Source organism: Callospermophilus lateralis, chromosome 10, assembly GCF_048772815.1.
Source record: "Callospermophilus lateralis isolate mCalLat2 chromosome 10, mCalLat2.hap1, whole genome shotgun sequence".
In the NCBI taxonomy this organism is placed as follows: Eukaryota; Metazoa; Chordata; class Mammalia; order Rodentia; family Sciuridae; genus Callospermophilus; species Callospermophilus lateralis.
This window is the reverse complement of record NC_135314.1, coordinates 68,424,811-68,447,456: the sequence shown is the minus strand read 5'-3', so window position 1 is coordinate 68,447,456 and position 22,646 is coordinate 68,424,811. Positions and strand designations below refer to the sequence as shown.

General features: G+C 32.2%; 1 protein-coding gene across 1 annotated transcript in view; it reads right to left on the bottom strand.

Annotated features, from left to right (window-relative positions):
- Positions 1-3,250: 3,250 nt before the first annotated feature.
- The window catches only part of Cip2a (cellular inhibitor of PP2A), a 34,803-nt gene continuing 15,407 nt past the window's right edge, over positions 3,251-22,646 (bottom strand). Inside the window, exons 9-21 of the mRNA XM_076868445.2 lie at positions 20,121-20,339; positions 18,923-19,082; positions 17,178-17,319; positions 16,018-16,117; positions 13,644-13,762; positions 11,609-11,804; positions 9,921-9,995; positions 9,723-9,833; positions 7,840-8,036; positions 5,746-5,859; positions 5,487-5,569; positions 4,394-4,533; positions 3,251-3,489 (exon numbers count right to left, since the gene is read on the bottom strand). Coding sequence (XP_076724560.2) covers positions 3,319-3,489; positions 4,394-4,533; positions 5,487-5,569; positions 5,746-5,859; positions 7,840-8,036; positions 9,723-9,833; positions 9,921-9,995; positions 11,609-11,804; positions 13,644-13,762; positions 16,018-16,117; positions 17,178-17,319; positions 18,923-19,082; positions 20,121-20,339 — 1,827 coding nt within the window. The 3' untranslated portion in view covers positions 3,251-3,318. The remainder of the gene's footprint in view (positions 3,490-4,393; positions 4,534-5,486; positions 5,570-5,745; positions 5,860-7,839; positions 8,037-9,722; positions 9,834-9,920; positions 9,996-11,608; positions 11,805-13,643; positions 13,763-16,017; positions 16,118-17,177; positions 17,320-18,922; positions 19,083-20,120; positions 20,340-22,646) is intronic.

Sequence of the window (22,646 nt, the reverse complement as noted above, 5' to 3'; positions counted from 1 at the left end):
TTGCATACAAAAATATATTTAAGGGGATGGGGATGTGGCTCAAGTGGTAGTGCGCTCGCCTGTCATGCATGGGTGCTGGGTTCGATCCCCAGCACCACATAAAAATAAAGGTGCTGTGTCCACCAAAAACTAAAAAATAAATATTAAAAAAAAACAAACATATTTAAATGGAAAAAAAAATTGGAATTATTCCCTCTAAAAACATGAACAGAACAGGGATGCCCTCTTATATCACTTCTACTCAACACAGCCCTGGAAAATCTAGCCAGAGCAATTAGACAAAGGAAAGAAAAGGATATAAACAGGAAAAGAAGAACTGAAACTATCACTATTTGTTAATGACATGATTCTGTATTTAGAAGATCCAAAAAAATACCATCAGAAAAGTTCTAGAGCTCATAAATGATTTCAGCAAAATAGCAGGATATAAAATTAACACCTATAAATCAATTGCCTTCCTATACATCAGTGTCGAATCCACTGAAAGAGATATTAGGAAAACTATCCTATTCATAATAGCCTCAAAGAAAATAAAATATTTGCAAATCAATCTAACAAAGGAGGTGAATGACCTCTACAAAAAAAACTACACAACACTGAAGAAAAAATTGAAGAAGAATTTAGATGAAAAGATCTCCCATGCTCTTAGTTAGGCAGAATTAATATTGTCAAATTGGCCATACTACCAAAAGCACTAAACAGATTCGATGCAATTACTATTAAGGTTCTGATGATGTTCTTCATAGAAATAGAAAAAGCAGTCATGAAATTCATTTGGAAAAACTAATGGCCCAGAATAGCCAAAGCAATCCTTAGTAAATGTGAAGCAGAAGGCACCACAATACCAGACCTTAAACTATACTACAGAGGTATAGTAACAAAAAACAGCATGGTATGGGTACCAAAATAGAAATGTAGACCAATGGTACAAAATAGAAGACACAGAGACAAACCTACATAAATACAGTTATCTCATACTAGACAAAGGCACCATTAACATATATTGGAGAAAAGATAGTCTCCTCAATAAATGGTGTGAGAAAAACTGGAAATGCATATGTAACACAATGAAATTAGTCCCCTACTTTTACCCTGCACAAAACTCAACTCAAAGTGGATCAAGGACCTAGGCATTCGACCAGAGACCCTGCACTTAAGAGAAAAAAAAGTAGGCCCCAATCCCTCCATTATGTATGATTTAGGAACCAAATTTCTCAACAAGACTCCTACAATGCAAAAAGTAAAATCAAGAATTAATAAATGGAATGGTATCAAATGAGAAAGCTTCTTCACAGCAAAGGAAACAACCAAGAATGTGAAAAGAAAGCTTACAGAATGGGAGAAAATCTTTGCCACTTGGACTTCAGATAAGAGCATTAATCTCCAAGATATATAAGAACTCAAAAAAACTGAACACCAAAAAAGACAAATAACCGAACCAATAAATGGGCAAAGAAATTTAACAAGCACTTCACCGAAGAAGAAATAGGATCGGTTGACAAATATATGAAAAAATGTTCAATATCTCTAGCAATTAACAAAAATGCAAATTAAAACTACACTGTGATGTCATCTCACTCCAGTCAGAATGGCAATTATCAATAATACAAGTAACAATAAATGTTGGTGAGGAAGGATGTAGGGAAAAAGGCACACTAATACATTGCTGGTGAGACTGTAAATTGGTACAACCACTCTCGAAAGCAGTATGGAGATTTCTCAGAAAACTTGGAATGGAACCACCAAGTTATCCCACTCCTTGGCATATACCCAAAGACTTGAAATCAGCATACTATAGTGCCTCGGTCACATCAATGTTTATAACAGCTCAATCCATAATAACTAAGCTATGGAGCTAACCTAGGTGCCCTTCAACAGATGAATGGATAAAGAAAATGTGGCATATACACAGTGTAGTATTACTCAACCATAAGAAGGTTCGCATCTGCTAGTAAATGGATGAAACGGAGATTATGCTAAGTGAAATAAGCCAATCTCCCAAAACCAAAGGCTAAATGTTTTCTCTCATAAGTAGATGCTAACTCACTCATAGGTGGGCAGTGAGTCGGGAGATGAGTTTCACTAGATTGGATAGGGAATGGGAGAAGGGAGGTGGAATGGAAATGGGAAAGACAATAGAATGAATCAGACATAACTTTCCTATGTTCATGTATGAATACATGACCAGTATAATTCCACATCATGTACAACTACAAAAGTGGGAAGTTACACTCCATGTATGTATGATTATGTCAGAATACATTCTTTGTCATGTATAACTAAAAAGAATAAAAAATTAAATGGCCCAATTAAAAATTATTTACACATTAAATACATATCAGTATAATTAACAACAAATACATTTCTGAATATGTAGCAAGAATAGAATTTAAACTCTCCTTATGTAAATCATAAGAAATTTTAAAGCGATTGGAAGTGTAGGTCAACATACATTTTACAAAAATAAAAAATAAAAAAAATATATATATAAACTAATATACCTTACAAACTGTTCTTTAAAGTAGTTTTCTATTAGATGATGTAATCATTTTATACAACAGCTATTTCCTAATTTTTATACATTATTTCTGATAATTATTCACTGTATTTTATTTCCAAATTTAAGAGTTTCTGCTATTTTATCTTACTTCATGTTAAATGCAATAATAATTATTTTAAATTCACTGATTTCTCTTAGGCTACTTTAGAGATAAACTTCTTTGCATCATATCTCTTTTTACTAAATAACTGTTTTCAACATATTAACCTTTCAAAATATTTTAAGAAAGTTTGATTTTAAAACCTAAGTAAGGTCATGTGCCCAGTGTAATGTCATTTCCTTCAGTAACAGACCACATTTACCATGGTAGTCCCATAAATGATATTGCCTAGTGATGTCTTAGCTATCTTAGTTTGTGTAAATATGATCTATGATGTTCTCACAATGAACAAATCACTTAATTATGTATTTATCAAAATGTATCCTTGGTAAGTGACCCATGACTGTAATCACAAATGAGGGTAGACAAGGAAAAGAGTAGTTTAGAAAGACAATAATGCAGGTTTCTTAAGAATACTCTAATGTAACAAGCAAAGACAGCTTTAAGCAATAAAAGCCAAAAACAGAAAAGTTTAAAAAAATTTCTAATTCAAAACACCAAATAAAACATGCATCAAATTATGATCTTTACTAAATTATTAACTAGATAAGAATTTCCCATTGTTTTGGAGTCACAAGTAACCTCCTTTAACCACCCCCCTCCAATACATAAATACACCCAAATTATCATTATTACAAATTCCAAAATGCCATGATGTCTATATACTAAGATTTACAGTTTCTGGACTTATTTTTCCACCACTTAAACTGTGAATCATTGCTATCATATGAGAGTGTTTGTTCAACTCTTCTTGTTGAAGTTTCACCAAATTTTCTTTTTCTTCCAAACGACCTTCTAATTGAGCCTTTTGAACTTCTAGGGAGGAAGCCTATGGAATTGGGGAAGGGGGTAGGAGAAAATGAAAATTGAGAAGAAAAATAGCTTAGTATGATTTCTCTTTAGGTATTTTAAGATCCTTTATTTTTCATTTGTGTGTAAAACAACCATTTCAAGATAACAATATAATGTGTATTATATTGCAGTTAGCCAAATTATATGGTAAAGATAAGTAATAATATAATGTAAATTAGGAAAATACCTTCAACTTATCTTTTTAAGTCAATAGCTAGCAGCTAAAGTTTTGCAGAAACAACTATATACTACTACATTAAAAATTACTAAAAAATGCATTAAGGCAGATAACAAAAAATGTAAAAGTGGTATTAAATTTTATGTCTCTCCTATTACTCATGGATTATAATAGGTGGTAACATAATTGGCCAGAGAGAATAATTCATGGCTAACACTCAAGTTGAGTGACCATAAAATAGAAAGAGCACTATTTTTATTTTTGGAATATTTATGACCATGATTCTGTTACTTCAGACTTCATTTTTTCATTTTTAAATTACATGTATTAATATTAAAGTATTAATACAACATTTGTTAATCTGAAGACAGTTAAGAAAAAAATGTTGTGTCCTTTGCAAATTACAAAGTTCTAAATAGCTATGAAGGAAGATTAGAAGCAGAAATATAAGTACTTGCATATGACATCAAGAACCAGGAATCCCTTTTTATATTTTTTGAACACTTGAAAGCTGTTAAGTGCTGGTATGCAGTATACATTCAATAAATGTTTGATGATTTTATGAAAAACAGTGTTAGAGAGCCCTCATAACAAGTGACAGTCAAATGGCTTTGAAATCCTAATATCTTTTAAACAAAATTACTAATAAAAAAGAACATAAATTTAACCAAATTTATCCTTTTCAAATGCAAACAAGTCTTACCTTAATGCTCAACTCTTTTCTTATCTGTTCTGTTCTGTTTAATTCTTTCCTAAGGATATCAATGGATTCTTCCTTATCTTCCCTTTCCTTTTGTAATACTTTAATCTTTTCTTCTTGTGCTTTTGTTTTTTGATGCAAATCTTAAAACAAACAAACACCAGCTATGTATTCATTTATATATTCATTGGTCTTATACTGACATTACCTTAAAAAGCATTAGTAACTATTATAAAAGCCAAAAAAAAAAAAAAAAAAAAAAGCAATGAGTAAGATAAAGAGATATCTTGCTGGGGCTGTGGCTCAGCTGTAAAGTGCTCGCTTAACATGTATAAGGCCCTGGGTTTGATCCTCAGCACTACATAAAAATAAATAAAATAAAGATATTGTGTCCAACTACAATTATTTTTAAAAAAAGAGAGATATCTTGCTGCAAATACATGTTTTTACAGAATTTGCTGAATAGAAATTACCACGAAACTCTTCCACTATGTGAGTATAGTACAGAAATTACCAAGTATTCCTTCCATTCCATTCCCTGTTTCCTCTGTTATGAATATAAACATAGTATACATCAAAGACAGGAAGAACAACTCTCAAGAGCATAAGGGTTAGGAGAAAAAACAGGGGGAAGAAAACCATGAAAAATTATATAGGTATGTTTCTGTGCTCTAAGGCAAGTGAGTTAGAACAAAATGTTTTTATACATCATTTCACAGATGCAGCATTAAGAAACTAGAAGCTAAAAGTTACCTAGCACTGCCACCTGCTGTTATGCCTCTTAAAATTTTTAAAAGGAAATTATTTCTTGTACCCCTAGATTTAAAAAAAAAAAATTATATATATATATATATATATATATATATATATATATATATATATATATATATATATTGTCTTTTCAACTTGGATCAAGCTAAGGAAACTACTTCTATGAAATATTACAAAAAGAAAAGGGAAGTTGTGAGTCTCATTTAAGGTTTAAAAAAGTTGAGAAGTAAAAAAGTAATTAAAAAGTAAAAGAAGCCACACATGCATTTCTTCCAATGCAAAACATGCTAAAAATAGGCAATGTATTAAACAAGAAGTTACTTACTTGATAATTTACATTCTCTATCTACTAACTGGTTTTGGACTTCTTTTCTCTGTTCTTCTTTCTCTAGCAATTGGGTAATAGTTCTGAAGTTATAAAAGAAAAACCAATGGACCATATTATTTGTGACATTTTGTTCCCAAGTATTTCCCCAGAAAATAACACAAGAACCATAATTACTTGTGAAATCTGCCAAATATATATTTTTCTTTTGTAAAATCCCAACTAGAATATATAAGATATTAGAATAAAGAAATTTTACTTTTCATTTTGTTGCTTGAGTGACTCATTCAACTTTTTCACTGTCTCAATTTGTTTATTCAGAGAATCACATGTGATCTCCAAATCTTTATTCTTCTGTTCAGTAGTTTCATTTCTGAAATGACAATGAATTGGTAACTTTATGAAAGAAAACACAATGAAAAAAATAGTACTAATAAGAGGAATGTTACGAACAAACCGATTTCAATGAACTGTAAGATAGTAAAGATATGTTCAGGTTGACTGATGTGGTTAAAAATTAATATGAAATAGAAATATGTGAGACAAGCTGGGTGTGGTGGTACACGCCTGTAATCCCAGCAGCTTGGGAGGCTGACACAGGAGGCAAGAGGATCCCAATTTCAAAGCCAGCCTCAGCAACAGCTAGGCACTAAGCAGCTCAGTGAGACCCTTTCTCTAAATAAAATACAAAATAGGGCTGGGGATGTGGCTTAGTGGTTGAGTGCCCTTGAGTTCAATCCCTAGTACTAAAAAAAAAAAAGAAAGAAAAAAAAGAAATATGTGAGACATTAGCCTTACTTTATGGATATAGTTTTAGTTTACCTACTAAAAGTTTTAGTTACTTACTTAGTCACTAAAGAAGTTTTATTTTTGGTGGACACAAGCAGGTCACAGTAAAAAGATTTAAACAAACAACTAAAAAACCCTAATCAACAAAAATGGGTGGCACTGGCTAAATGTGGCCAACAGAAATATTTCATCTGTGGTAACCTCCTATTAAAACCCTTCTCTCTCTGTGAGAACTATTTCTTTTCCTCTTGCTTGAATCTTACTCTTTCACACTCAAAAAAAGAAAAAAAATAAAAATAAAAAAAGATTTCATCTATCTATCACACAGTTCTGACCAATATGAATTTGAATACTTTTATTGAACTTGAATACCTTCAGATACTCCTGATAATTAAAATGAACACTCCCTAACAATTAGCTTCCCTTTATTACTTACATGGCAACTGAAGTTTTACTTTTGGTGGCCACAAGTAGGTCCCAGAAACCATGTATTTCTTTTGGACCACAGTTTACATCCTTACATGTTAATCTGATTTAACACAGAGTGCATGTTATCAGTGATGTCTCAAAAGTTGTTGGGGGAAACTACCCTGTTTAGAAACGAATTAGTCATCACAACTTCCATTACTTTTATTGATAGACAAATAAACCAATGAACCTTGCAAAGTTAAAAATTTCTACATCTGTATTAACACAATTTTAAAATTAGTTAAAAAAAAAGTTCCTCAGAATGTTTTCATTTTTATTGTTTGCTAAAATACACATAATAGGTTCCTGGTCTTCCTGGAAATTCAGAAGTTTTAAAAATAGTCTGAAAGTTTGACAAGGGAGGAAAAAAATAATCAAAAATTTTATTAGTAGGAATAAGAATTATATGACTATAGATCTCTAGAAGTTCTTATAGATGAATTGTTGTGTATAACCTTTTTAGATATAAATCTGAAAATATCTGTCAAAATTTTAAAATGTATATACTCCAGTAATTCACCTACAAAACTTACTCTACAGATTTGTAGTCATACAAGAAAATACATATAATTTAACATCATTAAGAGATGAATTAAACACAACCAAATCTCTCTGCTATTAAGGTTGAAAGTTAGGAAACTACCAACATACAACTATTTTTTGAACTGCAGAAATGACAACTCATATGGTTTGACCTGATGATAATTGTAACAACTAAGTTCATTCAACAATTAATGAGGTGCTTAATTATATATGAATCAAGCACCATTCTAGGCTTTAGGGATTTTTCAGTGACCAAAAAAAGCAAAGAAATTTGTCCTTATGGAGCTTATATCCCATATGATTGGTGACTATATGAATAAAAGAAGCAAAGTTAACTGCAAAGAAATAAAGGACACCTATATTCTATTTCCAAATTTACTAATGAGTTTGAGGAAGCAATAGTTCATTTCACCATGACTCAAGTTTCTTGATAACTACTTATTTTATGGGGTAAGCAAAATATATGAAATGCTTGCAAAAGAATCTTAGTATCACAGAAAAAAATATAGTGTGTTCATTCTAGGCTGTAACCTTGGACGGAAACCTTATTTACCTCTGAAGAAGTTCCATGTAAGATTTTGTCAGTATTTCATGTTCTTCGGCCACAGTTTCTAACTTCCTATTATGCTGAAAGAGATGCTCGATATCACTCTGGGCTCTTTCTGACTCAACTTGTTGTGACTTCAGTAATACACTAAGTTCTTCATTTTTTCTTTCAACTTCTCGTAACATACCAGCAAGTGTTCGTGCCTTAAAAGAAAACAGCAGACTATCATTTATATATAACTATGTATCATCCATAACATTTCAGTTAACAAATCACAGGTACCATGAGGTCCATTAAGAATTTATACACAGCAATTCATCTATAAGAACTTATTCTAGAGATCTATAATCATACATCTCAGTGCATATAATTTAAGGTCATTAAGAGATGAATTAAATACCAACATCAAATCTCTGTGCTATTATGTTAAATGTTATGAAATTGCCAATATACAACTACTTTTGACCTGCAGAAATGAAAAAATGACATGGTTCAACCTAATACTAATTGTGACAACTAAGTTCATTCAATGATTATATTGCTTAGCTATCCATGATTTAAAAGATTCACCCAGTATCAAATAAGTCAGTATCTACTGACTATAGAGAGTTGCATTAATCATATATACTTATTACTTAACTGTATTTTTAATAAATAAGACATAGGGTGAGTATTCCTATCCCCAATGCTTGGAATAAAAGTGTTTCAGATTTCAGATTCTTCAGAATTCTGGATTATGTGTATATACATAATGAAGTATCTTGGGGATAGGGCAACTATTGTGAAGGATATTCAGCACAGAAGGGATAATCAGATTATTGCTTCAGAGATCTCTAGGGGTGAGGTGAAGAAGGGCAGAACCAAACACAGGAAACAACTTTGGTTGAAGTGTAGAGGATAGCTGAAAATAGAGTACTAGACTCAGACAGGAGGACTCATTAGAGGTTCTGTTGTGACTCTTCCTATGAAAAAGAAAAAGGAATTGACCTATAGTAAACAGAATTAGGAACAGACATAAGGCAGAAGAGTGTAATTTTTAGGAGGTAGAATCAACAGGACTTGGTGAATAATTAAAGGATATAAACTGTAATTTTTAGATTTCTTACTTGGAAAACAGAACAACAGAGGGAATACGTAAGAAAAAGTTTATGGTTTTTTAAAATAATTTTTTAAGTTGTAGATGGACACAATTCCTTCATTTTAATTATGTATTTGTATGTGGTGCTGAGGATTGAACCCAGTGCCTCACAGGTGCAAGGCAAGCACTCTACCACTTAGCTACAACCCCAGCCCAAGAAAAACCTTTTTTAAAGGGAAAGGTGATTAATTCACTACTAGTTATAATTAGTTTTAAGTATTTGCTGTACACTTAAATGTAGCTGTATAGGAAGCTCTAAACATAGCACAGGAAAAAAAAATCTGTGTTTGCCATAAATTGGGAACACTAACATTTTAATAATGGTTAAAACCAAAAAATACATAAAGAATATCAATTAGATAGAAAACAAAATCAAAAGATAGACTTAAACATAATAATTATTTTTTTGAGAGAGAGAGAGAGAGAGAGAGAGAGAGAGAGAGAGAGAGAGAGATAATTTTTAATATTTATTTTTTAGTTTTCGGCAGACACAACATCTTTGTTTGTATGTGGTGCTAAGGATCGAACTCGGGCCGCACACATGCCAGGCGAGCACACTACGGCTTGAGCCACATCCCCAGCCCGACTTAACCATAATTAAAGGGAAGAAAGTTTCAAAGTGGAGTAGATGCATCAAATCCTCAGGAAAATACATTTTGATTATAGTAATAAAAATATAATATCGTGCATATGATTTACTTCATTCATTAAATTTTCTACTAACCAGAAACGTCTTTATATCCGCACATACCTCTGTTTCAGCTTGAGTTCTTTGACAGCGATACTGAGCAATCAGTCTATCAGCTTGTGCTAGAGCTAGAGCTTTGGCTTCCAAGAGATCTTGTAATCTGCTTTCCTTGGACTGTTACAAAAACATCATTAATTTTTATAAATTTCCAAAACAACTATTAAAACTTTTCAGAAATAGTTAAAATAAGCTTGTACTCACAGCTAATGTGGAGAGTTTCATCTCATAAACATCCATTATATCAGATATTCTCACATCATTTATCTGATCCTTGACCTAAGTTTTTAGATTCAAAATCGGAAAATCGTTAACATGACAAAAATCATAAAATAAATTTCTACTCTGCAATTAAATCATTAAAACTTAATGATGAATATCAAAGAATAAAAGAATTTTATATCAGATATTCGCTTCAGCAGCACATACACTAAAATAGGACTCCTTTGGTGCAAGAATTAAAATCAAGAATCAATAAATGGGATAGATTCAAACTAAAAAGTTTCTTCTCAGCAAAAGAAACAATCTGTGAGGTGAATAGAGAGCCTACATCTTGAGAGCAAATCTTTACCCCTCACACATCAGATACAGTACTAATCTCTAGTGTACATAAAGAAATAAAAAAAACTAAGCACCAAAAAAACAAATAACCCAATCAATAAATGGGCCAAGAACATGAACAGACACTTCTCAGAAGAGGATATACAATCAATCAACAAAAATTAAAAAAGTTCATCATCACTAGCAATTAGAGAAATGCAAATCAAAACTACCCTAAGGTTTCATCTCACTCCAGTCAGAATGGCAGCTATTATGAAGATAAACAACAATAAGTGTTGGTGAGCATGTGGGGAAAAAGTTATACTCATACACTGCTGGGGGGACTGCAAATTGGTGCAGCCAATATGGAAAGCAGTATGGAGATTTCTTGGAAAACTGGGAATGGAACCATAATTTGACCCAGCTATCCCTTCTCCTTAGTCTATAACCAAAGGACTTAAAAACAGCATACTACAGGGACATAGCCACATCAATGTTTACAGCAGCACAATTCACAATAGCTAAACTGTGGAACCAACCTAGTTGCCCCTCAATAGATGAATGGATAAAAAAAAAAAAGTGGCATATATACACAATATAATATTACTCAGCAATAAAAGAAAATAAAATCATGGCATTTGCAGGTAAATGGATGGCGTTGGAGATAATGCTAAGTGAAATTAGCCAATCCCCCCAAAAAAGAAATGCCAAATGTTTTCTCTGATATAAGGAGGCTGATTCATAGTGGCACAGGGAGGGGGAGCATGGGAGGAACAGAGGAACTCTAGATAGGGCAGAGGGGTGGAAGGGGAAGGGAGGGGCATGGGGTTAGAAATGATGGTGGAATGTGATGGACATTAATATCCAAAGTACATGTATGAAGAAACGAATTGGTGTGAATATACTTTGTATACAACCAGAGATATGAAAAATTGTGGTATACATATGTAATAAGAATTATAATGCATTCTGCTATCATATATGCTAAAATTAAAAAAAAAATTTACATAAGGTGGGTCACAAATATTCACTAACCTGGTGGGGAGTAAGGAGGAAGAGAAGGAGAAAGATTTGACAAGCTTATGGCAACTTTAAAACTATTTCTTAAGCTGGCTGAATGGTAGAAAGGGGACTAGGAAGGACTGATAATTGTGTTAATAAATGCTAAAATTTTATGACTGATTTCTGTTCCTGTCCTTTCAAAATTTCCACAATAATATACTTTTTATGTCAAAAGAAAGTTTCAGTGATGAAATGAACATCTAAGGTTATTTAAATAAATGTTATCATTAGAGGTAATTTTTAGCTGGGAGATACCAGGCATCATCCCATTTAATATTGTTATCACTCACCATTACTCCAGATTGAAGTTTCTCTATTAATTCCTCAATGTTCAACCCAGGAACATTATCTTTCAAAAGCGGAGGTGTTAAACACTTTACTGATGTTGGAAAACTGTGACTTAATGACTGCAAAGGCATTCTCCTGGGCATATGTTCTGTTTCCTGTTGTCTATATGCATTATTTGCTGCTATACTTTCTCCAAGTCTAAATGAGAGTCAAAAAGAAAACAAAGTAATAACAAAGTAAAGTTAAAAAAAAATGCATAATTAGGGAATCTTTTAGAATTTTTTTTTCAAAATATTGATTTTTTTGTAGTTGTACACAATAACTTTTATTTATTTATTTTTTAATGTGGTGCTGAGGATCGAACCCAGGCCTTGCACATGCGAGGTGAGCGCTCTACTGCTGAGCTTTAACCCCAGCCCTTAGAATGGGTCTTTTTGAATAGAAATCTTTAAATCTTCTCAAAATAATCTTGGAGAGCATGAAGAAACAGGGTTTTGGGAAATGTCCTAAATTTACTAAAGAACTTACTTTTTCACTTAAATCCTTCATTGTAACAAATCCATCTTTGGTTTGGAGGTACTGCAGAACTAGTTTGTGAGTGTGCATTATTTGCAATGACTCACAAAATTATTGGTACTGTTCAAAGCAACCTTTATGCCATGAGAGAGATCACCTGACCTTTATGTCCTTGATTTTTTTTTTTTTTTTTAAAACTCTGTTCTCACCAATCAGATTTTCATCCTGCCCACTTAAAAGCCCATCTTGTTTCTATCTCAGGGCTTTGTATGAGCTCCTCAGGCCTTTGCTAATGCCCTATGATGCCCTATGCAATATTAATATTAACCACCTCTCCTTCCCATAACAAAATATACAAAATGAACTCACCCTCACTTTTAAATATTCTCCACTGACTATACTGTAAATTTATGACAGCAGGAACCCAGTCAATTTACTGCTATGGTCAAAATGTCCAGAAAAGAGACTGACACACAGTCATAATAGGCCCTTACCAAATGTTTGTTAAAGGTTAATAAATAAGCATGCACAGAAAAACCTACTTACTTATCCATCCTATAAATTCACCTTATTGAACTGCCCAAGATAATATCAAATAAGAACACTAAATAGTAAACATATGAATGTTTTGAGAAAAGTATCTACAATACAAGACAAGGATGGTCAAAATAGTGAAAATGGTAATGAAAACCTCACGTACAGAGGCAGAGGTTCAGATGCCCATGTTCATTGTGGATGCAGTCTTCCCTCTGAAGCTTGAGAAATTTTTAAATATTAACACTATTAAAGCAATCAAGCAAACACCAAATGGAGTTGCTACATTTATAGACCATTAGTATCTTGTTAACTTTAGAAGTTTCCTGTATGACCATATATTTGATGACCTTCAGTAGACATTTTGATGGCAACCAGAGAACTACTCCCAAAACAACAATTTGAAATTTTTTCAAACAACATTGCAAGTATTCTTTTTTGTTATTTAAAATTGGTGAGCATAGTGAAAAACTCTTGCCTGGCCAGTGTCTATTCCATTTTCTGATAAAAGCACAGAATTTTTCTTCAGGAACCTTTACATCAACCTTATCCAAATAACTTTTAATCCATGTAGTTCTCACAGCTAACCCCTTAGCAACCACCCAGATCTGGTCAAGGGTAGTTATGCTTATACTATTCACTTAAAACAACTAGAAAGGAAAAGTTCTTCCTATAAAGAAGCTAATATGGTAGGATCCAAGTGTAAAAAGAATCCTGAACCTACTACATTTTTAAAAACAGGTAGTAAGAGACAAAGAAGGATGGTATCTGGATAACATCTTTTACTTCATGGATCTAGTGTTCCCATGATTGAGTACATGTCTGGCCCTTTCAGTTGTAGGAATCAAAATTTTATTTTAATCACATGAAAAATTACTGACAATCACAAAATCTTCAATTCAGTAATCTATTCATATTAAGGATTACTGCACAAACAGTAATCATTTCAATAGCACAAGAGATACATTGCAAATGATTGTAACTCACACCAATGCAGGAAAGTCTGGCAGTGGAGCAGCTTCCAATAATATTCCCAATCCAGATTGTACTTGTTCTCTATTATCTGATGTTAAAGCAAAAGCCAAAGGAGTAATCAAACGAGGATCCTAAACAAATCAGAAACCAGAAAATAAGAGGCAGAGAGAATATATGATGTCAGATCTTTAGAGCAAAGTGGCAAATTCTAAAATGTCTCTATTTAATGTCTGAATGCATTAATGGACTTTACTTGTTTATAGCTATTTATACTGTCATGCAATCAATATGAACACTAGCTTAAAAATTTAGCAAAAGTTTGGGATGCTTTCAATTATGTCTATGAAAATTACATCTTAAATATTTTGATGAATTTAAAATATCATTCACACCTTACTAATGTTTAGAATCACTGTTTACTTTTTCTAATTGCCATTTAATGAAAGAAAAAAATGGCTAATAATGTCCAAATTGGCAGTTATCAATTAAAAATTCAAATGAACTCAAATCAGAAAATTTAAGTTTAATGACTGAAACAATATAAAGTATTAGTTATCTATATTAGTAAATATTTTATATTGGTACTGTCAGCCCCAAATCATCCACTATGAAAAACATCCCCTAAGAACATAAAAATCACATTTTTGGACTCAATTCTTTAAAAGGCACGTTGTTAATAAAGATATTAATATATAAATCCTTCACACTTAAAACATTAGGTGACTTGTAGGTACTCAAGCATAATTTGTGCTACAGAATTATGGTAACAACAGGTCTTTAATTACACAACCCTCAATGGATATCTTTCTTTATAATTTCTCCCACAAAGAAGAATCCAGTTTGCAGTTTGGAAATTTAAATATAGAGAGATGAAATTACTCACTCAAGCCTACACCAACAAATGGTACAGTCAAACTCTGAATCATTTCTATGCCTTTACACATAATATTCTCAAAAGTGTGTAAGTGGACGTGCCTAAAGTTTGTTTGGGCTTCTACCCTTTCTATACATTTTAGAGATATCTTTGCTAAGTTACTGTACTAACAATTCAGCAATAACAGTAATAATTAATTAAACATTTTTGCTAAATACCTATAAATGGCAGGTGTTATTAAAATAGACACTGTTAAACAAATATTGGTCTAGGCCCCAGAAGATCAGAAATAATAAGAATGAAGTCATTTGTACTAAATGTTACATAATCAAACTGAATTTTGATTTGAGTCTTTTTAAATACAAACAAAAAGATAAAAAACCTCTAAGTTAAGTAACTAAAATGATCAATTGCTTCTGGATTTTTTAGAACTTTTTCTATCTAGAAAGCCAATCTCTTTGCCTAGCTAATGAGAACACTTATTTTACTTGATAGAACGAGATGTTGCCTGATTCTAGAACTGTAAATAAAAGACCAATTAGATATTTAAACTAAATATAGTGTTATTGTCTTCTGATAACATGTACAGTTTTTATTCATACTCTACTGTTTTGAAATCTGAGTGAGCTATTTTCTGCACTCTTCCTCTAATCTTATTCTTTTTCATAATTGAATTGAGTCCTCTTCTCCTGTTAGCTTTTCATTGCTATGACCAAAAGACCTGATAACAACACTTTAGAGGAGGAAAAGTTTATTTTGGATCACAGTTTCAGAGGTTCAGTCCATGGCTAGCTCTGTGCACAAGGTGAAGCAGAACATCATAGCCAAAAGGTGTGGAAGAGGAAAGTAGTTCAGGATAATGGCAACCAGGAGGCAGAGAAAGCTCTGCTCAGCAGGGACAAAATATAAATCCCAAAGGCATGCTCCCAGTGACCTACCTCCTCCAGTCATACTTTACCTGCCAAACATCACCACCCAATTAATCCATATCAGTGTACAGATATGGGTATGTACCAATTAAGTTAAGGTTCTCAGAACCCAATAATTTACTTCTGAACTTTCCTGCACTGTCTCACACATGAGCTTTTGGGGGACACCTCATATTCAAACCATAACATAGACATTTTCCTGTCTCCTTACTATTCTTTCTCATCAACCCTAATCAAAACAAAACAAACCAAAATCTAAAATAAACATGACTTTCCTAATGCCAAGTGAAACACATAAAGAAATCCTCAAGTATGACACAAGAAAAGGATGAAGAGTATTATTATCACTAACATTCTATACATTTAAATCAGGAGCACTTAATGTTCAGTTTTGGGGAAAATAAGTAAAATAATAGTATAACGAGAATATTAAAAGTACTGATAAAAGTTAACTTTAAACTGTCTTCTGGTGGTCAATTCTAAAATAAATATCCTTTAAAGATTTAGAATATTAAAACAAATATATTCACTAGATATCAGTTAAATATAAATCAACTTCACTGTTTGAGAAGTTTAAACTCACCTGAAGGATTTTGTAGAAGCTTACTTCCATACCAGGAACCAACTGTTTAAGTTTGTTCATCAAATCAAGAGTTTTCAAAATTACATCAGCAGCAAGTTTGCTTTAAACATAAGTCATATTTAAATTAGATAACTAAAAAAATTCTTTGAGCTTATTTCTGTTCATAATTCTAAAGAAAATGAACAAACAACCCCCCCCCCCTTTTTTAATGGAACTGAAGATTAAATTCAGGGCCTCATGCATCCTAGACAAGCACTCTAACACTAAGCTACATCACCTGCCCTATATCTTTGTATTTAAAACTCAAGAAAATAAGGAATTATATCTGCTGATGAGTAAAAAATTAGAGATCAATATTCTTAAAACTCAAGACCCAAAGAGAACAAACTTGCATTAATAATCTAAGTTTAAACAGTGTTTCTTTTTCTATTCTCAAATAGCAATATCCTTTAAGCTGTATTGGAATATGACCCATTTAATTCTTAGTTTTGTCACTGGATTATAAATGGGGGGGTAACCTTAGGTAATTAAGGATACCCAATACAAAGTGAAAGAATTATACTAGGCCATGTTCTCAGAGTATAAAAAAGTAAAAAAGAGATCATTTTTATTAGATTATCTTCATTCATGGTGAGAAGAAACATAAAAGAATGTCTTCTTACTATCAGTGAAAATCTATCTTTAACCACAACTCCTGACAGGCCAAGAAAAGTTGTCTTTGTTAAAAAACTATCAGCAGTGATTCATTATCTTAAATAAAACTATCCCATTTTCCCCATATATTTCATTAAACATTATGAACAAAACTCCTATGAACAAAGTCATTAAACTATGAATGAAGATATTAAATAACGATTGAGGCAGTATAAAAAAGAATTTCCAGAAAAGGAATGTGCAAGACCCTTAGCTAATCACACATGCACATACCCAAAACCCTAAACAATGAAACGAAACCACAGAAGTTAATAATTTTCTTAAGAAGTACACAATCTATAAATTAAATGTTTTTAAACAAATTCATTATGAAAAAATACTTTAATTCTCTGCTATACCTTGAGTTAACTGAACATACACTAGGATGATCTTTAAAGATGAGCATCACCACATCTTTGATTTTTATTGCCCTTGACCACTTTGCAATATGAATTTCTTATACTCACCATAATTCAGAATCGGCTACCTTTGTTCCAAACCCCAGGTCAATTTTGCCATATGTAAACTGCTGTTCTATCAGAGTGGTACATTTGATAGTAGTCAGAATTTTTGCAATGTGCATTTTCAAAGTATCATCTCCACACAGAGGTTAAGTTTTGTTAAGACACAAACAAAAAATTCTCAATATACTATATATTTGTGTAGTTATTTACAACAGAATAATTTCATAGTAATTATTTATTTGTCACTGCAATCCAGTATAATTACTGTTACATTTGCTCAATGACAGAAAACTGGAACTGAGGGTACTAAAGTGACTGATAAGTGGCAAATGAAGAACTCATACGAAGTTTCTGACTCAAAAGTAAAATAGAAGAGATGGAGGCTGGGGTTGTGGCTCAGTGGTGGAGTGCTCACCTAGTACATGCGAGGCCCTGGGTTCAATCCTCAACACCACATAATAATAAAGTGGAGGTATTGTGTCCAACTACAACTAAAAAAAAAAAAAATATTAAAAAAGATGTTTCTCCACCAGATGTACACGTTTTCTTAGCAAAGATCACGTTTCAATAAATATTTATTGAATTAAGGGAGGTTATTTTCTCACATTTTGCATATTGTAAATTACTGTGAATATCTACCACCAAAAAGAGGCTGTTATGATGGCATTCAATGAAAAGGCCTGAGTATATCAATTGCAAATATCTCTAAAGTCAAGCAGAATAAACATGAATCTGTAAAGCAGTGGTTCTCAAATCTGGTGGCATATTATAATCCCCTACACTGATAAATCAAACAAACAAAAAAAATCAACACACAGAACATACAATTTCCACTAATCCTAAGGTTTCAAAATTACTTTCATTACATTAGATTCACTGGAAGGTTCCTGTGTCTAAATTTTCTTGTTTCTCAAATAATTCTAATACCAAACCAGAGTTAAGAGTTAGTGCTGTAAAAAGTTGAGCATATTCTGGTTCCTCTATATACCAAGAAACTTGACCAGGTGAATTAAGAGATCTGGTTAGATTTGCTTATGGGGGAGAGGGCATTAATTAAATATTTTAAAAATGGGATTTGCACTTAATTAGCAACTCAGAATTAAGTTTATAGAAAAAGCAAACACAGGAAAGAACTATAAATGAAGTTAGAAGTGAAACTAATTGTACTTAAGGTTTTCTTTTAAAATAAAGTTCTGTTGATAACATTTGTTGATGGACCTTTATTTTTATTTATTTGTATGTGGTACTGAGAATTGAACCCAGTGCCTCAAGCATGCTAGGCAAGTGTGCTACCGAGCCACAACTCTAGCCCAAAGGCTTTTATTTTTAAAACACACAATTAAAAAAAAGAAAGAAAAGCTGGGCTAAAATCATGACAACTACATATTTATTACTGATACACTCCACTAAAGATGGCAGGACTTATCATATAGGGGTAACAATTAGAATTAAAAGCAAAAGACAGTAATAAGATAATTTTAGAATGCATCTCCAAATCTCAATTTGTAATAAAAATGCTTTCAAATTAAGATTAGAAAGCATTTCTTAAAATGCACTTTAGTTTAAACATTTTACAGAGAAAAGAGGGAAAGTCTATATACTTAGACTTTTCATTGAAACTTTTTAAAATCTTCAGTTTTAATATTTCTGAACAGAGATGATCATTGGAAATGACAAAATACAAAGACAAAATGTAATGCAGTACTGGAAAAAAATATCATTTCCATACTTATGACAGCAAAGGATATTTAACAAAACTTCAATGGCCTTAACCATCCTTTCACATTTTTTTCTTAGTAAGGCCTCATCTAGATTTTGTTCTGTGAACTGAAGCTGATCAAGGATCGTAGGCAACAGAAGGGTCACAAAACGGTCAGCTGAGGAACAGTTAGCAGTATCTATGGCATCCTAGAAAATTAATAGTCAACAATGATCAAAAATAAAGATGAAATACAGAGTATAAAAACAGTCATCATGCAGCTGTCACAGTCTCTTTAGATGTCTTATTTACTTTAATACTTCCTTGACTTGAATCTCCTGTTTAAAATTTACCTTTGCATCCCTATTTGAAGGCCATGATGGCTATTTTTTTCTCAAAGGGAATAATAAGATTTTGCAAATAAAACATTTTTAATAGACCTGGTGATTTAAATTTTTTCAAAATAATTTAGATATTTACTAAAAACCCCCAAATTTTCTAAAAATAATTATAATAAATAATAACAGATTGGTCTTAATGGTTAATAACCATAATTTCCATCAAGAATCTCAAAGGCTTTTTAAAGATATTCAAACTGTTGAGAATCAAGATCAAGTTAAAATAGGATAATTTGTGCATAATCTTTAATGTATGTAATCACTCACACAAATATTTATTTGTAGTTCAGAAGCATCCACCAATGAGAAAGAAAATGCTTTAGGAAGACAGTGGAATATAAAAAAATGTAAAAACAGGGAAAACAGTAGAGAATGCTAATTTGCAGAGATAGTAGAATCTATTGACTAAGGTGATTTTTTTCTCTATCCTAAGTGCATAGCATATAGTCTGGCATGTTCACTCTATCTTATATTTAATTAAATCTCATATTCTATCTTTACAAACTCAACAGCTAATAAGGACAATGAACAACTTTTACTCAGAAAGACAGAATGTGACTATTAAAAATATAACCATACAACAAAACTATACAAATCTTATCAATACCTTTACTTATTAAATAGAAACAAGAATACAGAAGCTATTCAATGAAAAAGGGAAAAGTAATGCATGTGAGTTTGGCTGAAAAAACACTTGGTAGTTGAATGCAGCAAGTAAGTCTAGAGTGACTGTTTCAGAATAATATTCCAAAAGTATACGAACAATTGGAAGTTTACTATGAATGTTCTTGAAAACAAAATGTTAAGGGTAATGAAAAGTAGAAAAATTAATTTGTCTAATTTTATTACCTCAAATATTTCCCTGAACAACTCCAGAGCTAAAACAGAACAGTTTTCTGATCCATCCAATGGTTGGTTCAACCAACGAAGCAAAGCCACAGTAGGTTCTAAGCACTTAGAACGGCTTCCCAGAATGGTATTGCCAGATGGAGACTGTTCAAACATCATTTGAGTAAGCACGTGGCGTAGCTGAGTCACTGAACAGAAGGCAAGAAGTAATTCTAAAACCTGTATAATATAAAGTCTTCATTTAATGTCAATTTCATTGGACTGCATCATACAAAGCATATGATGAAGCTAAAAACGCCATGTTTTTAAAGAAAATATTCTCAAACAAAGTTAAAAATGGCTTCCAATTTATCTTTCAGTATTATTTTTCAAATGTGTGATAAGGTTCCAGGCTATAAAGAAATTTGTTAACAGTGCTTACCTCTGATAAGCAGGACTATGAGAACAAAACAGGAAAGGGTGACTTCAACTACTGTTATACTCTTTTTATAGTACTTAAATCATTTTAAAACACAAGCATGTTTTGTTATAAAATGACAAAAACTTCAAAAGTTAAGAATTAATCCTCAGTGTCAAGAATCACTATAAAGCATACTGTAGGATAAGATGAAAGTGGCATCTCAGAGGTTAAAACCATATGGATGACTGTTTTTATACTATTCTTTACATACTTGTTAGCATTATGACCCTTAGCTACCCTACTATACTCAGTTCTCCATTTTGTAAAATGGGCTATAACCACTACATTTACCACTAGTCTGCTTATTAGCCATCAAGTTAAAATCTATCTTATTTCATGTACTATCAAACTAACAAAAGTTTTTTATTTGGTATCTCTTTGCCTATCTACTACTTTTTAAGTGACATAATCAGGATTTGCATTTTACTCAACATGACAGTATCTGATTTTAATAAAATCCATCCCATATTCATGTATGGTAATAAATGATGAACAATCTTTAATTTACACTTGCAAATATAAACTACAGACCTTGTTTCTGAATAGGTAATAGATTCACATTGCTCCAAAGTCAAACCCTGATCTCTAGCTCCAGAAACTTTGACCTGGAGACAAGCAAAGTTTATTGTGTATTTCAGAGCTATTTTATGCATATTTAAGGAGATAGTTTTCCACCCACATTGATTTTCTTAAAACATTCATGAAGTAAACAAATCAATCATTAGTACAGAGCTAGTTCATTTTCTAAACACATCTGTGTAACTGGCAATCAGACCAGGAGGACTCTACTAAAAATTCCAGGATCCCTCAGTGAACCCTCCTAGTGAATGCCACAACTAGTCCTCTCCCCTAAAGATTTTTGATATAGAGATTAATTTTATCCTACATATTTTTAAATTTTTCCATTTCCATATAAAAATTTCAGTTTGCTGGTTTATACAAAGAAATTCACATGGAACTTTATACAGTACTTTTATGTCTGGTTTCTTTTTCCTTTTTTTTTTTTTTGGTACCAGGGATTGAACACTAGGGCACTTAACCACTAAGCCACACCCTCAGCCCTTTTTCAGTTTTTATATTGAGACAGGAACTCACTAAGCTGCTGAGGGCCTAAGTTGCTGAGGTTGGCTTCAAACTTACAATCCTCTAGCCTCAGCTTCCCATGCTGTTGGGATTACAGACATGCACCCCAGTACCCAGCCCCCTATGTCTGGTTTCCTTAGCTTAGTATTATATGAGATGTATACATACTACATTTGTATTTTATTCCTTCTCACTGCTATATACTATTCCGATGCAACAAATACCACATTTTACTTATTTATTCCATTGATGATGGCATTTGGGTTGTTTACAATTCTTAGCTAATAGGAGTACCACTATATTTTGTATATGGCTTTTTGTGAAAAAAAATACATGTGTCTATATATATATATATATATATATATATATATATATATATCAATATCTCCAGTTCTTTGAGGTAAATCCCTAAAAGTGGAATTGGTGGGTCATACTTTTATATATATGCCCAGTATTAGTAGATAATGCCAGTTTTCAGTTTAGTACTGTATGAAAAGTATGGTCTGTCTAGTATTTTCCATTTTAAACATCCAGTGGTTATATAGCATTAATACCATTTAAATTTGCATTTTCCTGAATATTTATAAAGTTGACTAACCATTTAATATTTATTGACCAAGTTGTTTATATTCAGGTATCTACTGGGTTCGGCATTTGTTTTCTACTATACATTAAAAAATAATTTTAAAATAATATATTTTGGGTAAGAGTCCATTTTGGACATATGCATTGTGGATATCTTTTCCATGCTGTGAGTTTACATGCCCTTTTGTTTTCTATTTCTTTCTTATTTTTTTGGTGCTAGGACTGACCAAGAGACACTTTACTACTATGCTACATCCCCAATGCTTTTTATTTTGAGACAGGGTCTTGCTCAATTGGTGAGGTTGGCCTCAAAACTTGCAATTCTCCTTTCTAAGCCTCCTAAGTCTCTGGGATTACAGGCCTGAATCACCATACCAGCTGCCTTTTAATTTTCTTAT